A 25,909-nucleotide genomic window follows, 5' to 3' on the forward strand; every position below is an offset into this window, starting at 1 on the left:
GTAGAGGCTTTGATTAAGCAGCATTGCTCCCTGGTCTTTCTGAACATGATTTTTATTCTCAAGCCAAAACAGGCTTTGTGATGTCTTGGTGATGGAAACTCATTAGATTTGGAACATTGGGTCTATTTTTCATAGAACCTTCACTTATTTGTTCTCATCGTGCTCATTATAAATGTACTTAATATGTTTGTAAATTACATTAATATCAACAGCTATTCTGAAAACAATTCTAAGGGTAATGTACTGTTATTTTTACAGGGCTTTTTTGTAATTGTACACTGTTTAAACATCATGGTACATCTGATCCCTACTTAGACACAGTTAAATCTCTAAGAGATTCAAAAGGGAGTGTTCAATGTTGAGATAGATGTCCCACAAGTGTTAACAAGCAGAGAGCAAAAGGGAAACAAATACCTATATATTCATCTTCTCCCACAGACACCTGACCTAAAAAAGGAAACACAGTGCACAGGAGAGTTGAAGTGGCCCCAGCAGACTTTGGATAGAAGTGTGTCCTTAGTCTGTAAAGCAGCGCCTGAGGTCTCAGTCTTCCGTCCCTAGCTTCCAGGTGTTTTCCTCATAGGGCTTTCCTCATTTTACAACACTTACGCAAAGAGGTTGTTACAGAAACAGGGGAGTCCAAAAATCCCCAGAGTTTGCTGCTGGGGGATGGGGAGAAGTAAGCAGCTTTTCAAATGCTTCCACATGCCTGAGGCTGGTGGCTACTGTCTTTCTTATGCAAATGGCTTTAATGCATCCAAAGCCTCAGGCAGATGGGAGGAGTCTTGAACCAGGGGACGGTATGGAAAGCACACAGAGCCTACGTAAGGGTCTGTGAATGGTCAGAACTGTTTGCAACGCCCACTGCGTCAGATGACGCAGTCAGGGATATATAAGCAGCTGCAGACATTTTAGCGGGGTCTCTCAAGCTCTCGTTCCAGCTCTGGCTCGCTCTGGCGCTCTGACTCTCGCTCGTGCACTCACTCTGGGACTCTCTCAAGCTCTCGTTCGGGCTCTGGCTCTCACTGGCACTCTGGCTCTCGCTCTGGCGTTCTGACTCGGGCTCTCACTCGCGCTCGCGCTCTCGGGCTCTCGCTCTCTCGCTCTCCCGTGTGCTCCCTCCACGTGGCTTGGTGAAGGGGCCTTCTCCACGTGGCTTGGAGAAGGGGTCTCCAGTCTGCTTTAAGAGGCTCTCGCCATGCAGTTCTGAGAAGGAGAGAAGATCCACGCGGTTTGCAGGAAGAAGGCAGTTTGCAAGGAGGCTGAGAATCCAGGTGGTTCTGCATTGAGAGCTGGAGGGCACCACAGCACAGAAAGGACCTCCCCAATCAGGATTGAATGATTGGCAGCTGCTGGTAAAGCTGAACTGTGTTGGGAAAGTAGGGAAACGGTTTCTCTGACTTTCCGAAAACTAGCCTGGTTTGGAAGGGGGGGAGGCAAGGATATGTGTTTGTGGGTATTTTAAAGAGCATAAGACTTAACAACAGAAATCCGCAAATAACTAAATCTATATAACTGTTAAATAAACAATTCTTTTTCTTTTCACCAAACTCTGGTATTGAGAGTTATAATTTTGGCGGCGGGCAATCGGGCCCCTAACTAAAGAGCCCGCGGGTTTGTTTTCAACTGGAGCAGCCCAGGGGTTCTGTAACAAGGTGAAGAAGAAAGTTTTGTATTTTTAAGTTAATTTTCCTTCTATTTTTGCAATCTACCTCCCTAAAACAAGGGGATGTAAATTAACAATGACCTTGAAGAGGAGCAAATTTGACATTTATTGTAATTGAGGGATCCTATTTGTCCTACATCCATTGCCATTTCCTACAGAAGAGTGAAAGGGTTGCTTACTCCAGGACAAGAAGAATAGATCTCACTGAAGTACTTGTTACCCCTCCCTGCTACCAGAATGTGCTCCTACAGGGGGCTAATCAGATCCCATCACCATGTCCTTTAACCTGAGGGCTGTGCCAACCATTTCTGACCTGATTAGAGTGGGCTGTCACTTACAGCTGCCCTTTTTCATTCTGTATCTTTCAAGGTAAAATAAAATCCAGTGTTGAAGGGTAAGTGTATTTGTATATATTTAAAATTATTCATAGTTGTGAGGCAAATGAAAAGAACAATTAGCAGGAGGAAAACTTGTATTTCTTTTTGCTTTTCAAGAGTGCACACTATGGAATTATTACGCCTATGATGTCCTCTTTGCTGTCTTACCTTTTCTTCTCTCCCCACTTCCTCCCTCAGTATTTCTTGGCTTGAGAAATCTTTATGGTAACAATTCCCAAATTCATGTTTTCATTCCAGATCTTTTTTCTCAGTGCCAATTGTTAAACTAATATATCTACTTTGATGTCTCACTGGCATTTCAACTTAACACTTCCAAAATGGAACACCTGATTTCCCCCCTCAAATCAGGTCTTTGCTCATCTCAGTAGGTATTTACCTCCTTTTTGTAATTCAGGCCAAAGTCTTAGGATTATCTTGATGTAACTCTCTTTTGCTGTTCATCCAATTCATCAGAAAATTTGATTGGTTGTATTCAAAACATGCAGAATTGTCCCTTCATCTCCACTACCCTGGTCTAAGCCCAACATTATCTCTAGGCTGCAAGTAGGTCCATGGAAACCTCTCAGTAGTCTCCTTGCTTTGCCCTTTCAACTGTCTAGTCTGAATACACAGGAACCAGATGGATGCTATTAAAACTTACTGTGAGTCAATGTTGAAGGCTCTAACCTCCTCACCAAGACTTTACGTCACACTACCCATTATCTCTCTTTCCCCATAACCTCTCTGATGTCATCTTTGACCATTGTGTTCATTGCTGCATTCTTGATCCCTAGAACACAGTTGCTGTAAAATAGGTGCTCATAAGTATTGGTGGAATGCAGAAATTCCTCACCCAGAATAGAGAGTGGCAAACTAAAAGTGGAATGCTTAAACTCTGGGGCTATTTGAAGATAAAATAATAACATTCTTTAAAAACAGGAATAGTTCCTAAGGATGGTCTGATTCATATCTTCATTTTACAGGTTAAAAACTGAGTCTTTGAAAGCTTAAGTGACTTGCCCAAAGTCACATGGTCAGACAATAGAGAAAATCTGCTCCTGTTCCACATTAATTCCTTTCTCAAAAACATTTGGTTCTAGATAAGGTCCTAGACTTTACTTTCAAGCAATTATTTTTCAAAATTTCCCTCATGATTCTAGCAGTTAACATGGTGATTAAGAACATACATTCTAGAGCCAGTCTCTCTGAATTCATGTTACCCAAAGGGGGTCTAAGGTTTGCCACCTCCCAAATATTTTTTTTTTTTTTTTTGCATATTGATTTCAAGTTGGTAACTAAGGAAAAAAGAGACTCAGAACAAACTTTTGACCCTCCCCTTTATTGCCTGAAAGGAATTTAGATAGAGGACATGCTCCAGGAAGGGAGACATATAATCACAGGTAGTCATAGTTTTTTATCTGAACTAGCGTGTATTAGAGAGGGAGGAACCTAAAAGACCTGTTCGATCAAAGTCCTCTGTGTCCCATCATGGAAGATGGCTCAGCAAGCATATTTACCAAACATTTCCTTTTCCATATCCATGTGAATTTCCTTTCTGTCCTCTGAAGCCCCAAACCTGAACGTTTTCCTTCTCCCTAGCTCTAGAATGGCACCTATGCCTCAATTTTCCAATGTGTCATCAAGTCTCATATTCTTATGGCACTCATGCATGACATAAATATTAAATTTGGTTATTCTCCTATGTTAATCTGTCTCATGTAAATTTGATTATTAGTCTAGACAGAAGAACTTAGAAAGGTGGGAGAGAAATTAATTTTTTGGCCCCTACACAGGCTACTACTCTGCTTACATGTGACCTTAAACTAAAAATCTTCTGCACAGTAAAGAAAGAATTAACAGACTAAAAAGGCAACTTATACCTGCTATGGAAAATAGTATGAGTGTCTTCAAAAAACTAAAAGTGCATCAAACATATGATCCAGCAATCCCACTTCTGGATATTAATCTAAAGAATTAAAATCAGTATCTCAAAGTGATATCTGCACTCCCATATTTTATTGAAGCATTATTCACAGTGGCCGAGATGCAAAAACAACCTAAATATCCACCAACAGATGAGTAGATAAAGAAAATCTGTTATATAAATACAATGGGATATTATTCAGTATTTTTTAAAAAAGGAAATCCTTCAATATGCAACAATCTGAGTAAACCTGGAGAACATTATGCTAAGTGAAATAAGCCAGTCAGAGAAGGACAAATATTACATGACCCCACTTATTTATGGTACCTAAATTACCAAATCCATAGACGCAGAGAATAGAATGGTGGTTGCCAGGGGCAGAGGGAGGGGGAAATGTAGAAATTTTGGTTCAATGGATATAAAATTTCAGTTACACAAGATAAACAGTATAGTTAATTATTTGTGGTGTACATTTAAAGATCTCTTAAAGGGTAGATCTCATGTTAAATGTTTGTACTACAATAAAAAGCATTAGAAAACACATTTAGGATATGATGAGGCAGATTGTTGAACACTTTCAATATTCAAATTATGAAATAAGCTCCCAAAGGAAATGCGAGAATGCCATCATTTAAACCAGTTGAAACCTGACCAAAAAAAAGCACAGAAACATATAAAGTTGGCCTTGTTTTTCTCCCTATTTAGGTGACAAGACACACAATCATGACCTAAGACATGGGTGGATTCCCTAGCCTATGGATACTTTCTGGACTGCCCACTAGTATGAGGGAGGGAAGAGGAAGATCAGGTTGGAATTGATGACTCACATCAGGACAACTTGCTCAGCATGTTCCTGGCTCAGTTACAACTCCCCCAGCGTGTTAGGAAAGGAGGACTTGCCACCATGTCACCACACTCCAAGCTTGGCACAGTTTCCAGGGAATACAAGAGGTTCTTCTTTGCTCCACCCTGTATTTGGAATTGGCCTGTGTTTTGTTTTGTTTTAAATCAGAAACAACCCATGAGAAGACCAGACCACATACTCTATAAAGGACAGACAGAACCTAGACCAGGGGTCAGCAAACTATGGCCCATGACCAAATCTGGCTCACAGCCTATTTCTCTAAATAAAGTTTTATTGAAATACATCCAAGGCCACTTATTTCCATAATGTCTATGGCTGCTCTCACAGTGAAATGGCAGAGTTGATTAGTTGCAACAAAGACTTGTGATCCACAAAGCCTAAGATAATTACTATCTAGCTATTTACAGGCTGACCCCTGCTTTAGACTAATAATTTTGAGAATAGGAATTCAAGCATTCCAAGGTAAAATATGTAAAAACGATTGCCTTCTTCTCATATTCTAAGTTGTGGAATAGGAAAAAAGTTAATTTTAATAGAATATGCCAACTTTGTATGAATCTAGTCTAACATAGCACATACTAGAGTCTGGAGCACATATCTGTGACACTAAAGTAGTGTAAGAATGAGAACACTAGAATCAGAAAGACCTGAATGTGAATCCTGGATTTGCTCTTTACCAGCTGTGTAAACTTTGGCAAGTTACTTAATCTTTCTAGGCTTTACCTGGAAATAAAGTCAAAAATATTATCAAGCTCATTGAGAGGAGTGCATGAATTACTGTATGTAAAGCACTTAGCACAGGGCCTGGTACATTAGTATGTGCTCTGAAAACTGCTTAGTTTTACAATTACTATATTACCAAAAAATTAAACTTAGGGAAACAACTTTCCAAGACTGAAGATCAAGCTGATGAAATATAAATGTATTGCTTGTTCAGCATTACCTGCACAGTTTTCTCTGGCATCTCCCCACAGAAGGCCATCATTTTCAGGACTTCTGGTTGAATTCCCATCTGCCACAACACAGTGGAGGATCACTAGACCTTCAAGTTCAAAACAGAACCAAAACAAACATGAAAACTTGAAAATGTCCTCAATGTGAAATAGTCTATCAAAGCTATAACCCATTTACAAAAATAACAAGCCTGTGGCTTCCATTTCCAATTCACCCTCCCACAGTGAGGGATGTATACACAGGCCAGCCTGTCTCTTTTTAAGCTCAGTGCTGAAGACAGAATTTTCAAGCCAGCATAACTATCCACCTTAAGTGGGAAACTTGTCCATAATTTGTGAGGGAACCTTATACAAACAGAAAGTGGAGTTCTCAGCCACTGGATAAATACATTAAAATTTCCAGGGAGAATGGATGATGAACATCCATGGCAACGTACTTCCTCCATTGCACGCAGACCACTATTTCTGTGGTATCAGCTATTGAGTGTCCTTCCTTCTGGAAAGATGTGACCTATATATTCAATTAATGGGAATTATTTTAAAACTTCAGGTTCCTCTGCTACTTGTCTCTGTATCTGAGAAAGACAGACCTCATGGGAAGGTATGGGGGGGAGAGAAACACGATATGTTGTTGAAACAGCTTAAAACACAATACGTAGTTTTTACATGGACCTGATTCAAACAAACTAACTAAAAATCACTTTTGAGTTAATGAATGAAATTTGACACTGACTAAATATTAGATATATTAAGGAATTGTTATAAAGTGTGACAATGATATTGCAGTTTTGATTAAAAAACAGAATCCTATCTCTTAGATACTTATATTTAAATACTTATTAATAAAATTAGTGTTTCTGAGATTTGCTTTAAAATAATCCAATAAGGAAATGGGGTGTGAGGTAATGAGACAATGCTATAGATAAAATGAGATTGGCCACAAATTGATAACTGTTGAAGCTAGGTGGTGGGTATCTCAAGATTCACCATGCTTTTCTCTCTACTTTTATATATATTGGAAAATGTCTGTAATAAGAAGTTGGAGGTCAACTTTTGGTCAAGATGGCATGTAGGTAAATAGAGTACTCACATCGTCCCAAAACCACATAAAAAATACAGCTAAACTACAGAATAACCATCATTCAGTACCATGTGAAATGTAGCTGAATGAAAGTCCTACAGCTAAGGATATAAAGATGAAGCCACATAGAGACTGGTAGGAGGGGCAGAGACACAAAATAAGCTGATCCCACATACATGTGGTGGATAAAAATTGGGAGGGATAGCTCAGATGTGAAGGTCTCCCCAAAGGAGCAAGGGGTCCCAGCCTCACACCAGGTCCCCCAGTGCAGGGTTCCAGTCCTGGGAAGAAAAGTCCTCATAACTCTGGGTTGTAAAAACCAGTGGGGATTGAGGCTGAGCCAAAGCACAGACTTACTCAGATCCACTCCCTCTGAGTTCCAGTGCTGGGACAGTAGCTTAAAAGGTACCAGAGACATAGCAGGAGAAACTGAAGTATCTGGCATAGTGCTGAGAAGTGGAGGAATAGCTTTAACCCAAACGGAAGTGCTGACAGAAGCCATTGTTCCTTTTCAGAGCCTTTCCCTCACACAGAGCTGTCAGGGGCTATACTGAGTCTCCATCAACCTATCACAGTTTGCCTTGTCCTGGTGATTCCCTGAGACCCAACCCCACCAACTATTGGGCACACCCAAGCTGTTTCCAGTGGCTTTTCCATACAAATGGCCTGTCTTGTCGCATGCTTCAGACTTTCCTAAAACCTATCAAACAAGCAAAATCTAGCCTCGATATGTCCTGTATCTCTTGCTAAGTGGCCCCAGACTCCGCACTAATAGCAGCCAGCCTTTGTTTGCCATTTTGCCTGTCCTAGGTACCTCAAAGCCCAGCAAAATTAGCAGCCATCTGCAGATTTCTTGTAGCTCATGCCAGGTGACCTCAGGTAGAACATAAGCAGTGGCTGACCTTGGCCTCTACCTATTGGCAGACCTCAGAACCAATGCACTCAGTAGACAGGTTCAGACCATGTTGAAGAACCACCTAACCACCTCCACAAGCAACACACTGAAGAGAAAGAGTCAGTAGGCACCAGAGTCCCACTCAAGTAAGCCTTGTTCCACAGGGTGAGCCTCTGCATAGGTGATCCTCCATGGTGGTCACAGCCAGTTCTTGCAGCTGATTGACCTGATGTACCAACAGCAATCAAGGCTCAATTACAAGAGAGGTGTTTACACAGCCCACACAGTGTAGAGCGGGTGGGGCGCACACCTGGAGTGCTCAGCTTGGGTGAACAGGGAGGCTGTGCCAGTAGACCCTACAAGACACCTACTACATGAGGTACTCTACTAAGCCCAGGAGATGTAGCATCTCTATATAATTACATAGAAACAAACACAGGGAGGCTGCTAAAATGAGGAGACAAGAAACATGTCCCAAATGAAAGAACAGAATAGAGCTCCAGAAAAAGAACTAAATGAAATAGAGATAAGCAATCTACTAGATGCAGAGTTTAAAAACACTGGTTACAAGGATGCTCAATGAACTTAAGGGAAAAGTAAATGGGCTCAAAGAGGTCCACACCAAGACACATCATAATTAAAATGCCAAAAGCTAAAGACAAAGAAAGAATCTTAAAAGCAGCAAGGGAGAGACAGTTGCCTATAAGGGAGCTCCTATAAGACTGTCAGCTGATTTCTCAACAGAAACTTTGCAGGCCAGAGGGATTCACAAGAACTACTCCAAGGGTTGAAAAACAAGGACCTATAACCAAGATTACTCTGCCCAGCAAAGCTATCATTTAGAATCAAAGGATAGGTAAAGAGCTTCCCAGACAAGAAAAAGCTAAAGGAGTTCATCACCACCAAACCAGTATTACATGAAATGTTAAAGGATTTTCTTCAAGAAGAAGAAGAGGAAAAAAGAAGATAAAAATATGAACAATAAAATGGCAATAAATACATATCTACCTACAATTGAATTTAAAAAATAAAATAAACAAGCAGAGCAGAAACAGACTTGTGGATATAGAGAACATTTTGGGGGGTTAGGTGAAAAAGGTGAAGGGATTGAGAAGTACAAATTGGTTGTTACAAAATAGTCATGGGGATGTAAAGTAGAGCATAGGGAATATAGTATAGTCAATAATGTTCTAATAACTATGTATGATATTAGATGGTTATAAATTTATTGGGATGATCACTTAGTAAGTTATATAATGTCTAATCACTGGAGTGTATACCTGAAACTAATATAATAATGCATATCCACTGTAATTGAAAAATAAAAAATGATTTAAATGAAAGCAGTTGGAGAGGAGCGGGGGTAAGGGGAGTGAAGATAAGGTGGTGTGGGAGTTATCTGGTCCTGAGTGCATGACCTGTTTTTACCACTTTGCAGCCATGTGCATTGGTAGGTTTCATAAATTCTCAGTTTTGTCTTTGGTAAAGTGAAGATAATTACTGTCTCTTCTTTAGAATATTGTTGTGAGGATTCAACCAGGTAAGCATACAAAGCAATTAACAGTGCTGGCAGGTAATCAATTCTCAATTAAACTTTCATTATTATGTAACTGACAGAATAGCTTGCTTACTGGTCATGTTGACATTTATACATCTAGCCAATGGTTTGACTACACATGGTCTCTGATTCAGTTGAGTTCAATAAACATCCATGAGCACCCAGAAACACAAAGGTTGACAGGACATGCTCTACCCTCAAACTGCTCCAAAGCCACTAAGGCAGATAATCAGCCAACCAGTTAACTACAATACCAGAGATAGTATCGCATTAGAGAACAACAGCATCTAGTAAGTTCAAAGGTGATCAGTTTCAAAAGAAATCTTTCAAAAAAGAAATTCTTTTCCATCTATCAAATTAGATACAATTTTTAATTTTTTTGAAAGGTAGTAACTAGCATCAGAAAAAAGTAAAGATAAATGAATACTCATGTCCACTGGTGATGAGTAAATTCATACTCCCTTTTAGAGGAAAATTTAGCACTATATGTGCTAAAAGCAAAAAACTCAAAAAATGTATAAATGCTTAAATCCAGTAAGTTTTTCTCTAGTAATTTTTTTCCTAAGAAAATAATTCAAGATACATAAAAAAATTTAGCTACAAAAATTCTCTTCATGAAATGGGTTATAAAAAAATAAGAATTACCTAAATATCTAATAACAGAGAATTGAGTAAACATATGGAACTATTTTCATACAATAAAATGCTGTTTAGTCATAAAAATAATTTTCAAACATTTATAGAACATTTCAATATATTTCTAAGTCAGAGAAACAGGTGACAGAACAGAAATATAGTATAATCTGCATGTGTGTATGAGTGATGTGTAAAAAATACCCATCTACATAGATAGTCCAAAATTTTCCTATTTACACTTTCTAATTTTGCACTTTCTAATTGCTAGCATGTTTTCTGTCATGAAACAAGAAAAAAGGGAGTGACTTGATTTCCTTTTTTTTAAAAGCATGGTTTGGCCACCAAATTTCTGGATTTTTCATATTGTTTATCCCAATACCTAGCCACCTCCTTTTGGAACAAACCAGAAATAATCATTTAAGGCTTCTCAAGCACAGGGATTGTATATTACTCATCTTTGTAATTTTGGTGTCTAACATAGAACACAGTGGATATTCAACAAATGTTGAAAGAATGGATAAATTACTGATAATCTACAAATAAACAAACAAAACCTTCAAATTTAAAAATTCCAATATCACTTTTTAGTAAAACTTTTACTATTATTATATTATATTGGCTTTATTCATGAGCAGAATCAGGTGGCCTTAATTTTGCAGTTAATTTGTTCTAATAGTGGGAGTTAAAAAAAAACCAAAAACCTCCAAATCTCATAGAGATTTTACATCTGCAAACTGGGGATGATGATATCGCTTCAAGGTTATTATAAATATTAAATGAAATAACATAAGAAAAGGCACATGATTTGGCACATAGTATATAATTTTTAGTCAGTTGTTTATAATTTAATCCATTATTCTCCAATTCTACATGACAGAGGGAGTTCTGATTCCATTGAAATCCTTCCCTTGGCCTCCGAACCTTCTGATAGGCTGAGGCTTGTGCCCTGGCTCTCTTCTGCTAAAGCTCACTCTACATGCTAGCATTAGCTGGCAAAGATATATCACTGGGGAGAGTCCTTAAAAGGGACCCAGGGGAGGAGATGTTCAAGGGAAAGCAAGACTCCAAGCACTGTTCTTTCTATTCTCACCCATCTACATTCATGTCATAAGCTAGTGTCCATGAACCAGACCCAGCCCAGAGAACCATTGTCTTGGTCTGTATAGTTAAAAAAAAAAAAATGAAGCAAGGCTATTCATGTTATCCCATGTTATACCTGGATTTTTCTTCTCCCATTAGAAAAGCAAAAAGTCTAGCAACGTAGGTCTTAAATACCTTCGTGGCAAAACAGACAGGAGCTAAGTAGCAGGTGACATCTTTCCATGAATGCCACAGACCCTCTCAGGCTTGCTGGACTCATTCTTTTTTTTTTTTAATTTATTGTTTTTATTACAGTTGTCTCAATTTTTTCCCTCATTGCTCTCCCCTGCCCCGCCCACCTCCCCTATCTCCCACAGTCGACCCCCACCCTGTTGTCCATGTCCATGGGTCATTCATACTAGTTCCTTGACTAGACCCTTCCCCCTCTTTACCTGCTTCTCCTTCAACCCCCTCCCCCCTGGTCACTGTCAGTCTATTCCTTGTTTCCATGCCTCTGCTTCTTTTTTGCTCCTTTGTTTTGTTCATTAGGTTCTTCTTATAGATGAGATCATATGGTATTTGTCTTTTGCCACCTGGCTTATTTCACGTAGCATAATAGTCTCCAGTTTTGCACTCATTCTTTTTAACTGCCTAGACTCTAACAGGCATTTTGGCTTGTAATCTGTGTGAAACAACTCAGAAATCAGAGATATGCTCACAAATTATCTAATCAACACTATGTGTTTGGTACAGGTGCAAGACACCGAAGGGTAAGGATAACAGATATTATCACTAACCTCAAGAAACTCACATTCTGGTAATGAAGAAAGACTCATTAATCTTTAAAGTATAGTGTAATAAGCAAAACAACAGAGGTAATGCAGGAGTAACTCAGGATGGAGAATGAACTCTGCCTAGCAGCAAAGACTTCATAGAGAAGGTGAGAATTTATGGTGATTTTTAAATGAGGAAGAAATAATTATTTCAAGCATCAATTACTAGCTTCTAGAAAACAAAAAACATGTAAGCAAGATAACATAATCTTAGTATATTATCAGTTTCAACAGCAGACAATCTTTACATGGTAATAATAATATAAATACTGATTATTCAACAAAAAAAGTTGTCATAAAATCAGGGACAGTAATTTGCCCATGTACATCATGTGGGAAAACTGTTGTAATTAATCATTGTCTGTGCTGAACCAGTTCTTTACTGTTTTGATTATCACCCCTGCAGTAACTCGTCGGCAGCCGTCTGTCTCGAGAGACGATGGTGTAGCTTCTTAAGAGTCTATCTGCACCGCCGAGAATGGTTGTGCAGTCCGACTCGGGAGTGACACGGTATCTGTCTCCTCCCGTGTTGAATCGACATCTTGCGATGGCGCTGGAGTGTCCTCTCCAGTGAAGCTGAAGCTACAGAGCCTGGGCAGGGTGATATGGAGGGTCTGCTGTTGCCCATGCAGCAGACCCCCCCTCTCTTCGCAGCTGAAGGGTCCAAGGGAAAGACGGAGTCAATACAGCTTGGCTTCAGGTGCGCCGCAGGAATTGCCGGTGTTGACTACAACGTCAAACCGCCTTAGGGACTCCGGCTCCGGATTTTCTGTCGGGGTTTACTCCCTTAGCCTTTCCCCTGAAGAGGTATGCCGCAAGGCAGCGGAGGTTTTTTGGAGTCAGAGTTTTCCTTCTCTGATGTGCCCTGACTGGAAGATCGAACCAGCGACACTTAGCTCGCAGGCCGACGCTCAATCCACTGAGCCAAACCAGCCAGGACCCTGCAGTAACTATACTTGAATTATAAGAGGAGAGAAACCTAATAGGTAAAATCTAAATTTGACAAGTCAAGAAATAGCATTACAAGTAAATTATTTAGTTAAGACAGAGGTAAATACAGAATAAACACCTAATAGATAAAAATTGGCTGAAGACATGGTGCAACGATATGCTACTTGCTGTTATAAAATTTTTAGTACTATATGATTTTTAAAAATCTATGTATATAATTACACTATTAAAAATAAAGTTAATTTTTAAGGAAGGAATAAAGTTGCAGTTAACCAGGACATTTTAAACAAAAGGGACAACTTGTAAAAAGACATGACAAAAATAGCACATGTCTAGCTTGTCTGGAGGGTGGGTGGGGATCGTGACGGAAGGAGGCTGGATAACAAGGAGGAAACAAATGGCCTAAGAGCCAAATTAAATAGTTCAAATTCTGTTATGCAGCTAAAACGGGTCATTGAAGAGTTTTAAGTGAGAAACCATATAATTATCTAATCACTTTTTTTTTGTTTGAAAATGTTGCTTTAATACTAAACAGGTGCTCAGGCACATCTAACTCAAGGTGGGTATGGAGAAGAAATAGATGTGAGAGATAACCATGAAGTAACATATGAAAGACTTGGTGACTGGTAGGAAGGGGTGGCAAGTGAGGAAAAGGGAATGTACAATGACTCCAGAGTTTGTGGCTTGAGTGACTGGCTAGATTGTGGTACCATTCACAGATACAAGGTATGCAAGAAGACAAACAGGTTGAGGATTGCTACAGACTGATATTTTTGTTGAAACATAAATCTCAATGTGATGGTGTTAGGCGGTAGGGCCTTTGGGGGTGATTAGGTCATGAGGGTGGAGTCTTCATGAATGGGATCAGTGCCCTTATAATACAGACTCTGAGAAATCCTTTGTCTCTTCTGCCATGTGAGGCTGCAGAGGGAAGATATCTATCTATAAATCAAGAAACAGGTCCTCGCCAGACACTGAATCTGCCAGTGGCTTCATTTTGAAGTTCACAACCTCCAGAACTGTGAGAAACAAATGATTGTTGTTTACCCAGTCTATGGTATTTTGTGATAGCAGCCAAAAGTGGCTAAGATGGGAATAGAGAATAAAATTCAGCTTTGGACACTCTGAGACTTGAAATGACTATGGCTTACCTAGGAGATACTAAATGGATATTAGATATGGAACTCTAGAGGGAAGTCAAAGCTATCGGTTATACATTTGGGAATCATGGGAAATAAACTGGTATTTCAGGCAATGAAAGTGGGTCTCTCAGAAAAAACCATGCGAAAAAAGAAAGATGATTAAGGACAGAATCTTGAAGACGATAGAGGGACAGAAAGAGAAGTGTCCTCCAGTGACTGAGAAGGGGCAGCCACAGAGAGTTTTTATATAAGAACCTGATCAACAGTGTAAAAAAATGGAAGGAGAATTAAAGATAAGAACAAAACACATTCTTTGGATTTGCAACCAAAAAGCACTAGTAATATGTTGCTAGAAAAATATTAGGGGCATGAAGAGGTTGCAAATAATTGCAGATTACACTTCAGAGATGTTGAAATGAAAAAGGGAGTGATAAGATTAGTCAATATGCACTGGAAGAGAAAGTCATTTTGTTTTTATTTCAAATGTGATAGAAAATTGACAGAAAGAAGTCAACGGTATAGAAGAGAGGCAAAATATGAAGTATCAGTACATGCAGAAAACCTGGGAAATTTTAGCAGAAAGGCAGGGCCTCTTCTCTAATTAGCCCACTCCCTCTTATTCACGGAGAAACATTCCAAGACCCCTATGGATAACTGAAACTTCAGATAGTACCAAACACTTTATTTTTATTTTTCTCCCATATTTAGATAAAGTTTAATTTCTAAATTAGACAGAGTCAGAGATTAATGACAACAATAATAAAATAGAAAAGTTATAACAATATAATGTAATAAAAGTTACATGGCATCATTAAGTAAGTCAGTACTGTTGATATCTCTACAGTTGATTTAATAACTGAAACAGCTACTAAGTGAATCATGGGTGGGGAGTGTATACTGTGTGGACTTGCTAGACAAAGGGACAACTCACTTTTCCAGGCAGGACAAAGCAGGAAAGCACAAGATATCATCATGCTATTCTGAGTGACAAGCAATTTAAAATTTATGAATTATTTATTTTTGGAATTTTCAAGTTAATATTTTTGGATTTCAGTTTACTGCAGAAAACTAAAACCACAGAAAACAAAACTCTGGATAAGGGGGGACCACTGTAAAATCCTTTACAATCAAAGTTAGCAATCCTGGCAAATATAACTTTATTTTGGGTGAATGAAATGTCTTTAGAGAATAAGAGCTTAAAGTTATTTTATGGTCTGCATATCTCACCTCATTATTCAAGGAAATCCAAGTTCCGGTTTACATTTTAAATGATTCATTTATGGGAAATATACAATGGGTTCCTCAGTTTTCACATTATTGATATCTTGGGCTAATTCTTTGTTGTGGGAGGCCGTCCATTGTAGGGTGATTAGTAGTATCTCTGGCTTTTTCTCTATAAGTGCTAGTAGCATCCCACCACCACCCCTCCCTTTACTCTTAAGTTGTCACAACCAAAAATTTCTCCAGACATTGTCAAATGTCTCTGGGAGAAAATTTTTTTGTGGTTGAGAACCATTGTAATTCTCTCCAAACTGTTTTAGTACTTCTTATTCAATATATAGCTTTCATTTTGATTCTACTGTTGTAAGTCAATTGCACATTTTCAAAGTCTCAAACTTTGACTTCTTAAAAAACTTATTATGGAAAGTACCATTATATTGTGAAAAGATCATCAGACTCATTTTTTAATGCACTATGTGATTTTTTTTTTTTTTTGGTTTTTCAATTACAGTTGTCCCCTTTTCCCCTAATTTCTCTCCCCCACCCAACCCACCTCCTCTCCCGCAATCATATCCCTCCCCGTTGTCCATGTCCATGAGTCTTTTATACGGGTTCTTTGACTAATCCCTTCCCTTACTTATCCCCCTTCTCTCCCTCTCCCCTCCCCCCTATTGACTGCTATTCTGCTCTTTGTTCTATTTAGTTCCTTTGTTTGTGTTGTTCTTTAGTTTCCTGTATTAGGTGATATCATATGGTATTTTTCTTTCTTTGCCTGGCTTATTTCACTAAGCATAATTCTCTCTAGTTCCATCCATGTTGTTGCAAATGGCAGGAGTTCCTTCTTTCTTTCTGCTGCATAGTATTCCATTGTGTAAACGTACCACAGTTTTTTGATCCACTCATCTACAGATGGGCACAATGCACTATGTGATTTGAATTAATTAACAAACTATCCTCATCTTCTCTTAAAAAAAAAAAAAGAATCATAGGTTTCTTGCCCACCCCACAATCTAATTAATGAAAATAAAAAATTTAAATATTGTAAGAGAACTTATAAAGAAACATACATTATTATAATAATAATTATCAGAGAAAGTATGGGTTGTATTTTAGAGAAAATATGGTACTTGGATGTGGAAACAAAATATTTTTCATTCAAGAGAGCCATTCATTTTATATTTCAGAATTAATAAGAACATTAAAAGCATTAAGATCTTTTACCCACCAAATCTCAACTTCCCTAAAATCATCTTTTGGGAGAATTAATCAATCCCATCTTTAAATTTCGGTACAGAGATTTCACTGTCTTCTAAGGTACCCAATTTCAGTGAGACTGTTCATCATTCTATCAGTCACAGACATCTATACATTCAAAAACTTATTAAGCTCCTATTTCTAAAGCTCTACAAATGCATCTTGATGTTCAGCTGGTTTTGCCTATCAGTAATTTTATTCTGATCATTAGAATCACCTGGAATAAGTTTATATATTGTTTTGGATGACAGATTCTCATATATCTGAAGCCAACTATCAATTTTTCCTGAAACAACTTCTCTTCTTCAGGATAAATGTCCTGGTTCCTTCAACTGTACTATAGTGACATCATCAAGACCCCCTTAAGCCTTGTCACTGTACCCTATATGCAAGGTCAGAATTAAGTGCCATTTCACATGCTATGGCAAAGACAGAATAAAGTGGGGTTCTTAGCCCTCACATTGTGGGCACCGTATTTCAGATAATGCAGCCCCATAGAATCAGCTTTTTAAAGTTGTCCCGTTAAATACTGGGGGTTTATTCAGCTTATATTAAAATTAAGTTACTAAATTTTTGTACTGTTGGAAAGCAGTGTATTGATGGGTTTATTTGTTCTGTTTCATTTTTTACCTAAAAAAATACTTTGCACTTGTCTCTTTTAAAGTTACTGTGTTAGATGTCACCTATTATTCAAATATTTCACAATCTTTTTGTTTTCCTTTTCTTTCATTCAATCATACCTCCCTGCTTCATATCACCTGAAGAATTTCTCAGATTCAGTAAAGCAAAAAATAAAAATAAAAATGAAACAAAACAAAATAATGTTACTTTCACTAATTTGCTAAATGACTGAAAATTGAGTCCTTATTCCCAGGACTAGTTACTTTATTTTATTTATTTTTTGTTGTAATAGTTAATTTTTTATTGTATTTTTTCCATTACTATTTATCCCCTTATACCCTCTTCCTCCTCCACTCCTGCTCCTCCACCCCACAAACCCTTCACCCCAGAGCTGTCAGCTTGTTCTCTATCTATGAGTCTGTCTCTGTTTTGCTTGTTAGTTTTTAAATATCAACTTCACTCATAAAACTTAAAACAAAAAGAAAAATAAACCCATTCCTCCTTCAATGAGTCAAAGTTCCATTTACTTTTATGCCCTTTGATATTCTCAAGTTAAAAATTACAGAATGTATTAAAAGTATTATTCCCATCAGTCAGCATGTGGAATGAAGTCATTGGGAACAATACAAGCATTGAAAGAGACACAGCAGGACAAGAAGCCTGACTCTCTGTCTCAAAGTTCCTGCTGATGCTGAGGTAAGTCCTACACCAGCTGGGTCAACTATTTAAAAAGATCAAATGTGACCAACCTAAACAGTCATGTACGTTGTATTTGCCTCATCTCTGAGCTAAATTTTCCATTTTTAGAGCCAAGTGTACTTTATGCAGGGTGGGACAAAAGTAGGTTTATAGTTGTCCACATGGAAAGTAATATAGTAACTAATAAATAATGATACAAGAATAAACTGTTTTGTGTACTCATAACTGTAAACCTACTTTTGCTCAACCTTGTATTTTAAAAATAAATACATCATTATCATAACGTGTCCGTTAATTCATATTCTAATGACTTAGGACATCTTTTTAGATATCCTGATGTCTCCTTGTTTCTAATAAACCCAGTGATTTCCTATTATATCATATCAATCTTATTTTAGGATTAGAACCTCACTCTGTCCCCCATTAGAAAATCTAACTGCAAATCAAGGGAGAATTTATCAATCTTTGAATATAAGCAGAAGTTGGAAGAGTATTTCATACTCAAATAAATTTTCATTTATCTTAGAAGGAAGCTGTGTAGATTAGTGGAACAAGGATAAGTTTAGAGACAAATGAAATGAATTTGAATACTGGGTGTGCCTTTTAATCACTAGTTTTGTGATTATGATTCAGTTATTCAACAGTGAACTGCAGGGCTCCCACCTGTAAACCAAGGCCCACAATATGTAATTTACACGGTAAAGATTTAGTTATGTGCTTACAGAACTGAACAAAATTATGAATTATTAACCTTTGTAATGTTTGGCACAAGGCAGTTGTTCAACAAAATAGTAGCTATAAGAGACCTGAAGTAAAACAAGAACAGAATTCTAATTACTCTGGTAAAACAGATTCTAACTCTCATAAATGACTATTGACAAATTATTTCTACATTTATGGTGTGATTTGACTTGTGTATAAAATATGTTTATGAAATAAACTAAAAAAGATAAATACACATACATATACAATTTTTACTAGGCAGTGGGTTTATATGTATGTACTTAGTGAGGCAAAACTGTTTGTACCAAAACTGAACTTTCCACCTGCTCTTTCTTTCCAGTGTTTGAAGGAAATGCGCTTCAACTGATTAATAGTAACATGGTGTCTTCCTTATGTGTGAGTCTTTGTATTCTCAGTACATTTCTGCCAGTGACTCAGCATACTGTTTATGTCAGATGAGATTACTGACTCAATTAGTTGATTAAGTGATTCAGTGATACAAATATAGCACATAAAGTCAGATCTTAGATGGTACTATTTAAAAACCAAGTAGATTATAAATCACATCTCTGATTTTAGAAAAATAAAGTTAATAAAGTTTTTAAAGCTTAAATCAACATTTAAAGTAAACACTATAAGCATCTGGAGAATTTTCCTATTGCATCTTTATTGTCAATAAAAATAGAACCTTGCAAATGCATACTATACACAGAGCATTTTTCAAGTCCAAAAAGAGGTCACGTCTAACATGCAGCTGAAAAAGTATCACGGGGTAGAAATGATGTTTAACATTGGATTTGTGGTTGGCAGAGACAAAATGTGTGAGATAGGAGAAATTTGACATTGATGTTCTTCTCCATCTTTTTCTGTTAATTATCTTTTTTTGTTCTTGTTTTTACCATCCTATAAACCAGTATCCTCATACTACTTTAACACTCCCCCAAACAGAGCATAATTATTTAATATATTTCCCTTCCTAATTGTATTTGATTTCAAAGCAGACCAGCAAAGGAAAGAAATTACTTACCTCAAAAGAAATACACTAAAATCAACCTGGGTATTCTGGAAAGCAGAGCCCGAGGTACAGATTAAGGGGTTATCATTTTATTTTGGAGGTACAAGCTCTGGACTGTAAGAATGAGAATAGAGGAAATGAAGTAAAAAGAAGGAGGCAAAGCAATGCAATGTGTGTGCCCATCATGCTGGGTGCAGCTCCAAAGTGAACTGAGGAACAGGGACAGAAATGTGTTCAGATGACATGTTCACTTGTACAGGGGCTACGTAAAGCACTCAAAAAGGAACTGTGCCTAGAATGAGTCCACGGAAAAAGAATGAAGGAGGAATTTGTAGCAACCATTTTCATCATCCATTTCCTATTCGACAAAATGTCCCTCACTGGGTGCCAACTCCCTCAATCTCTGGTCCCTTGATGAGTGAGAAGCCAGAACTCATGTCCTGGGACATGATGTTATATCCAAGTCCAAAAAGAGGGGTGACTTGGTATGGGTAGAGACCTGAGCAAGAAAAGTCAATGGAGGTAGTTGAAGGGGTCTAAAGAGGTGCAAAATGTTCACATTCCAATGCAGTGAGGATTTGGGACATCAGGAGATCTCATGGGGAGCCATGTTCCAGGACAAGGAGGGATTTTCCCCAGGTCTCTGAAATCACAGCACCTGGAGAACTGCCTATTTCATAAAACAGAAACAGGTTTCTGGATTTTCGGGGTCAGGAAGGGAAGCAGAAACGGGCAGATAAACAAGAAGAGGGTTTTCACAAACAGGTTATGCCCATTCAAAATTAAGAAAGTAGAATATGAGCTCCTTTCTCTTATGATGTAAAATTCTATTCCAGATAGTAGAATTAATACTTGCTGTTTAAGAAAGGCTAAGAATGTTGGGTAACACTTTTTCTTAACTTATAAAAATACTCCACAATCATATTTTTAAAGCCCAGAGAAGGAAGTAATTTAACAAACTGTCATATGTAAACTAACTCATATGTCTGAAAACTGCCAGCACCACAATAATGCATCTGCCAGCAAATCGACCTCTATCTTTTTCACCATGATTGTTATTAAATCTGTGACAACAATGGCTAAATTGAATGGGGCACCATAATAATCTAGAACTAGTTTCTTAGAAATCTAAGTTGTCAAAACTTGACTTTTTGATTCCTATTCCTGTATGATAAGACGAGATCAGTCAGACATTGTGATACTTTAAATAAAAAGCTTGAGGGCTCAATGAATTTCCATAGTAGTTCAAAGAGAAGAGGCAAAAAGAACTAAGGAAAAAGAGCAGTTTGTTAGGGAGGAGTATCCAGGTGCAAAGTGAGGAGGAATAGTGGAGTTGGCCTTTGGATTTAGTGATAACATAGCCTTTGACCCACGAGGAAACCATTGTCAGACTTTAATAATGGTAAAGAAAAGACCTTAGAGTTTGGAGTAGCTGCTTAACCAACCTTAAAAAGAAACAACAGAATTTAGGTCCATAAACTGAGTTAGGATAAGCCAATAAATAAACAAACAAACAAATAAATATCAGGTAATATATCTTAAGTGTTAGGTATACAAAAAAATGAATTCTATCAGAATTCCAAAAAGAGGTAATGGGTTCAATGAAATCACAGATGCTGGTAACTAAACAAGATAATGACATAGAAATGAGCTGGGTATGTTTGGGAAACAAGGAATAAAGCTGTCCAGCTGGAGTAAAAAAATATGCAAAGGAGAATTAAGAAATAAGGGCCTCTTGATGTGTATGGTGAGGATGTGAAATAATTCAATTGATTTTCTTATGTGACCTATGAAAGCAAGACTCATTAAGAAATGGTCACACCACATTTTTCCAGCTGAAGCTTTGCAATGTCTGTTCACTACATCCTGAAAGAGAGATTCCCAATGAACAATCTGACTAGTCTAGAAAATCATTCAATAAGTATTTACTTGTAGTGAATGCTGTTGAATAAAAATTAGTAAGAAAGAATGGGATATGTTCTTTGAGTTATGCTTTTGCAAAGGCAAATGAGAAGTATAGCTTATTATTCCTGAGTGTAATTTTATTTCACATCTAAATCACACTTCCAGTCACTCTTTGTACCCTCCATTACAAGTTAATCATCATGTATCTAAGAATAATTACAGAGTTTTCTCACAGATGTTTTCTAGCAAAAGATGGCAATGTTAGAAATGTGTCTTCTGAAATATTTGAGATTTTGTTAACATAATTTATCAATTATAGTTATGCTGGGAATTTTTCCCTTCACAATTGGATCCAAATCAATAATTATTATCCTAATGAATAACAAGATATAAATAATGCTGAGTTTTTAAGGCAAAAACTGAGCCTGGGGCATAGGATTAGTACTATACCCTAAGATGAGGCTCATGAGAAGGCATGGTCACTGAATCCAGTTTTGAAGGCAAAGTCTCAAATAATTTTTTTATTGTTAAAAAAGTCTTCACCATTGGTTTCCCAGGTCTCCAAGTGCCCTAGCTTTCTATTCCTTCCCAGAGAAATGTATTGACAACTTGTTAGTTTGAAATTCCACCTACCAACCTTCGAAGTGTTTCTGAAGTGCAGTAACATTATTCTGATTTCTTAGAGACATTTCTTGGGAGTCATTTGGTTCACCTCCTGCCTCACCTAGGAGTCACCTCTGCACCACTTCCTGTAAGTGCCATCCACACACATGGCCATCTCAAGTCACAATTCCAGTTTTTTAAGGGTGTACTTGGAAGAAAATTCCTCCTAAATTAAGGTGAGAGCTGTTTTCCTGGGATTAATTAATCCAGGTTATGTCCTCGGAATCAAAAACAGAAAAACTGTTGAGACAACTTTTAACTCTCTGAAGTTGGCTCTCATAAACCAAAACTTTCTCTTTTCTACCCACCACTCCAACTTCTATCCTCTGAGCCGTGAGTGTGTGTGTGTGTGTGTGTGTGTGTGTGTCCTCTTCAGTTACCACCAATCACTTGTCTCTGGTCTTTTAGGAGCTCTGATTTCCTCAGAGCTCACTCATCAGTGGCTTCTTCCTGCGCCTGACCTAGCCTCCTCCATTTCTTCAGTATTTGATACAGTTGACCTTCCCAGATCTTCCACCTACAATCCTCCTCCACTCTTGGATTTCTGAATTGTCCTTCCCTTTTCACTCAACTCTGCCAGCTTTTTTTCTGACTTCTACCCCATAAATACGGGTGCCATCGACACTCTACTCTCAGTCCTTTTTTCACTTTTTCACTTCCTTATTGTGTTAAAATAAATATAACGTAAAATTCACTGTCCTAACCATTTTCAAATGCACAGTTCAGTAGTATCATTCACACTGTTGCACAACCATCACCACTATCCATCTCCAGAACCCTTTAAATCTTGCAAAACGAAATCTCTAGACCCACTAAACAATAACTCCCCAATCCCTTCTCTCCTGGCCCCGGCAACCACCTTTCTTTCTACTTTCTGTCTCTATGGTTTTGCTTTTGTCTCCTTTTAATATAATGCTATTCACTCTCACAAAATACCCATGAACTCAGTATTTGAACAAATATTTGCTGAGGATTTATTGTGTGGTAGACACTGTGTTAGATCCTGAAATTACAATAAGCTAAGTTATTCATTTATATTTTCAGCACTCTTTTCTAACTATGTGATTGTCCAAACTGGCTAGTCATTAGAATCTCCCATAGAGCCTTTTTTAAAAATAGTAATAAACTTTAATTTGAAAGACAGGTTTCCCCCACTATCTAAAAGTAGAATATTCTTATGAAACCTTTTGTAAGCTGGAATGGCATAAAGTGAAGAAGCAATGACATTAGAAAACATCTTGCTCGTGGATACACAGAATAAATCAAGATGAAGTACGTAGAGATGCTCACAGACACAGTAAAAAGCTATGACGGCCTGATGCTAAGATGCTGTATGTAGTTCCTGGGGAAGAAGCTTGGTGGCGCTCTCACCGCTCAGGGTGCTCGCTGCCACTCTAAAGGCTGCTGCAAAACACTAAGTGCTATTTTCGCTTTTCACTTTTTTTCACAAAAGTAAAAATCTTCTAATTTCTTTCACTTATAAATAAACAGGTACTAATATAGATCTTTTGTAAACGTGAAGTAGCCCAAAGGGAACTTTTGAAAAGCGAGAAACACCTGTAATTTTAGATCTACAGAAAGTTGCTAAGTACAGAGTACTGTACACCCTCACTCGCTTTCATTCCCTCGGATGTTACCATCTTGCCTTATCGTGGCATGTTTATCAAAACTAAGAATCAGCATTGATGCATTACTATTGACTAAACTCAAGGCTTTCTTCTGTTTTCACCAATTGTTCTGTGTCAAGATTCTTAGTGTCCTTGGATCTGTGAGATGCTCAGTCTTTCCTTGTTTTTTTTTTATGAGTTTATTAACAATTTTAATGAGTACTGGTCAGGTGTGTTGTAGAATAGCCTTCAATTTTGTTTTTTTTTTCCTGAGGTTTTTATAATGTTTGGGCCAAGGTTTTGGGTTTTTAGAGCAAATACTACAGAGAAATGTTCCTCTCATCACGTCATATGAGGGGTATGTGGTATCATTGGCGATGTTATCCCTGACGACTTGGTTAATGTAGTGTTCGCCATATTTTTGCACTTTAAAGTCATTATTTTTTTCATTTTTATGCTCTAGTTTTTGGAAGCAAGTAAGTCAGTCCAGCTTACATTCAAAGGGGACAAGGAATTAAGCTCCACTTTCTGGAGGGGCAGTGTCTACATATATGATTTGCAATTATTCTGTAAGAAATTTTTTTTCTTCTCCTATAAAGTCTTTATAGAGTTGCATTTATAGTAATATATCAACCAGACTTTAGTAGGTCTGGAGAGAGGCCTGATAACATGCTTTTTACATTCTTTGGGAGAACAGTCAGATTTGGTTCAACTGCTCTAATGTGAAGTCAGCTCTATACGTACTTCCACATGTTCATAGGACATTTGAATGCCTCCAAAATAGTTCACATCCCCACAGGAAAAAAAGGCAGTTTTCATTCACATATGGTATCATAAATACCTTGTTTCTCTCAGGTTAATGTTCTCAAAAGACCCTGGCTGGTTTGGCTCAGTGGATTGAGCGTCGGCCTGCGAGCTAAGTGTCGCTGGTTCGATCTTCCAGTCAGGGTACATCAGAGAAGGAAAACTCTGATTCCAAAAAACCTCCGCTGCCTTGCGGCATACCTCTTCAGGGGAAAGGCTAGGGGAGTAAACCCCGACAGAAAATCCGGAGCCGGAGTCCCTAAGGCGGTTTGACGTTGTAGTCAACACCGGCAACTCCTGCGGCGCACCTGAAGCCAAGCTGTATTGACTCCGTCTTTCCCTTGGACCCTTCAGCTGCGAAGAGAGGGGGGGTCTGCTGCATGGGCAACAGCAGACCCTCCATATCACCCCGCCCAGGCTCTGTAGCTTCAGCTTCACTGGAGAGGACACTCCAGCGTCATCGCAAGATGTCGATTCAACACGGGAGGAGACAGATACCGTGTCACTCCCGAGTCGGACTGCACAGCCATTCTCGGTGGTGCAGATAGACTCTTAAGAAGCTACACCATCGTCTCTCGAGACGGACGGCTGCCGCCGACGACGACGACGACGACGAATGTTCTCAAAGACAGCTTTTCTTCTTCCTTTCCCTTTGTCACCTACACATGACTTGTCATTGTACCCTATAAATTCTTGCTTTTAGAAACATTTATTGAATTTATTCCTTTCTCTTCCTTGCCTGGTCCAGACTCTCTGGGCTAGCTAATAGCAGCTTTCTCTTTACTTGCCTCTTATTATATTAAGCTCTCTTTTTCTTGTCTACTTGCACACTAAAATCAGTGTTTAAACTACTGCATGCTCCATATGATCCCCCTATTGAAAAATACCACAATAGCTACCCATTATCCATTAGTATTGCACGTCCCAGAAAGAGGCTCTCTGACATGACATTATTAAGTAAGGCTAAATGAATAAATAAACCTATGATTTTCCAAAGAGGAAAAGGCCACATTAGTAATTCAGACTGTTATACAACCAAATCAGGCACCTTGAAATGGGGCTGAACACAAACATTGTTAAACTTTCTGCCACTGTTTTTGGAATCGATGCTTCTAGTCTATAGGTCAGGTAAATAATATAATACATATCTTTAAAAAATGTAAAGAATGAATACAAGTTTCATGGCCATTTGACTTAACCTTGCTAATAATCAGAATAAGGTATTACCTGATTGATGTGAACTAAGATTAAATACCCCATATCACTTTCACCATCTAAAAAAATGATCTCCTTATTTCTTTGAATTCTAGCAATTAGAATTAATTTGAGCTGCCAAGATTTCTTTTTCAAGATACAAATATGCCTGGGAATGCTAGCAGTCATTAGCAGTACAAAGCATACTTATTTTAAAAAGATTGCTTCCCTCTTAAAATGAA

General features: G+C 38.0%; 1 protein-coding gene across 2 annotated transcripts in view; it reads right to left on the minus strand.

The window, feature by feature from the left end:
* Positions 1 to 25,909, minus strand: part of BTC (betacellulin) — a 48,843-nt gene that overhangs the window by 17,318 nt on the left and 5,616 nt on the right. Inside the window, exon 2 of one of the 2 annotated variants that reach the window (XM_090268105.1) lies at positions 5,776 to 5,874. The exons of the other annotated variant lie outside the window; for it this stretch is intronic. Within the exon in view, the coding sequence (XP_090124231.1) occupies positions 5,776 to 5,874 (99 nt within the window). The remainder of the gene's footprint in view (positions 1 to 5,775; positions 5,875 to 25,909) is intronic. 2 annotated transcript variants of the gene reach the window in all.

Source organism: Furipterus horrens, unplaced genomic scaffold (assembly GCF_987537825.1).
Source record: "Furipterus horrens unplaced genomic scaffold, mFurHor1.1.pri manual_scaffold_2, whole genome shotgun sequence".
NCBI lineage: Eukaryota > Metazoa > Chordata > Mammalia > Chiroptera > Furipteridae > Furipterus > Furipterus horrens.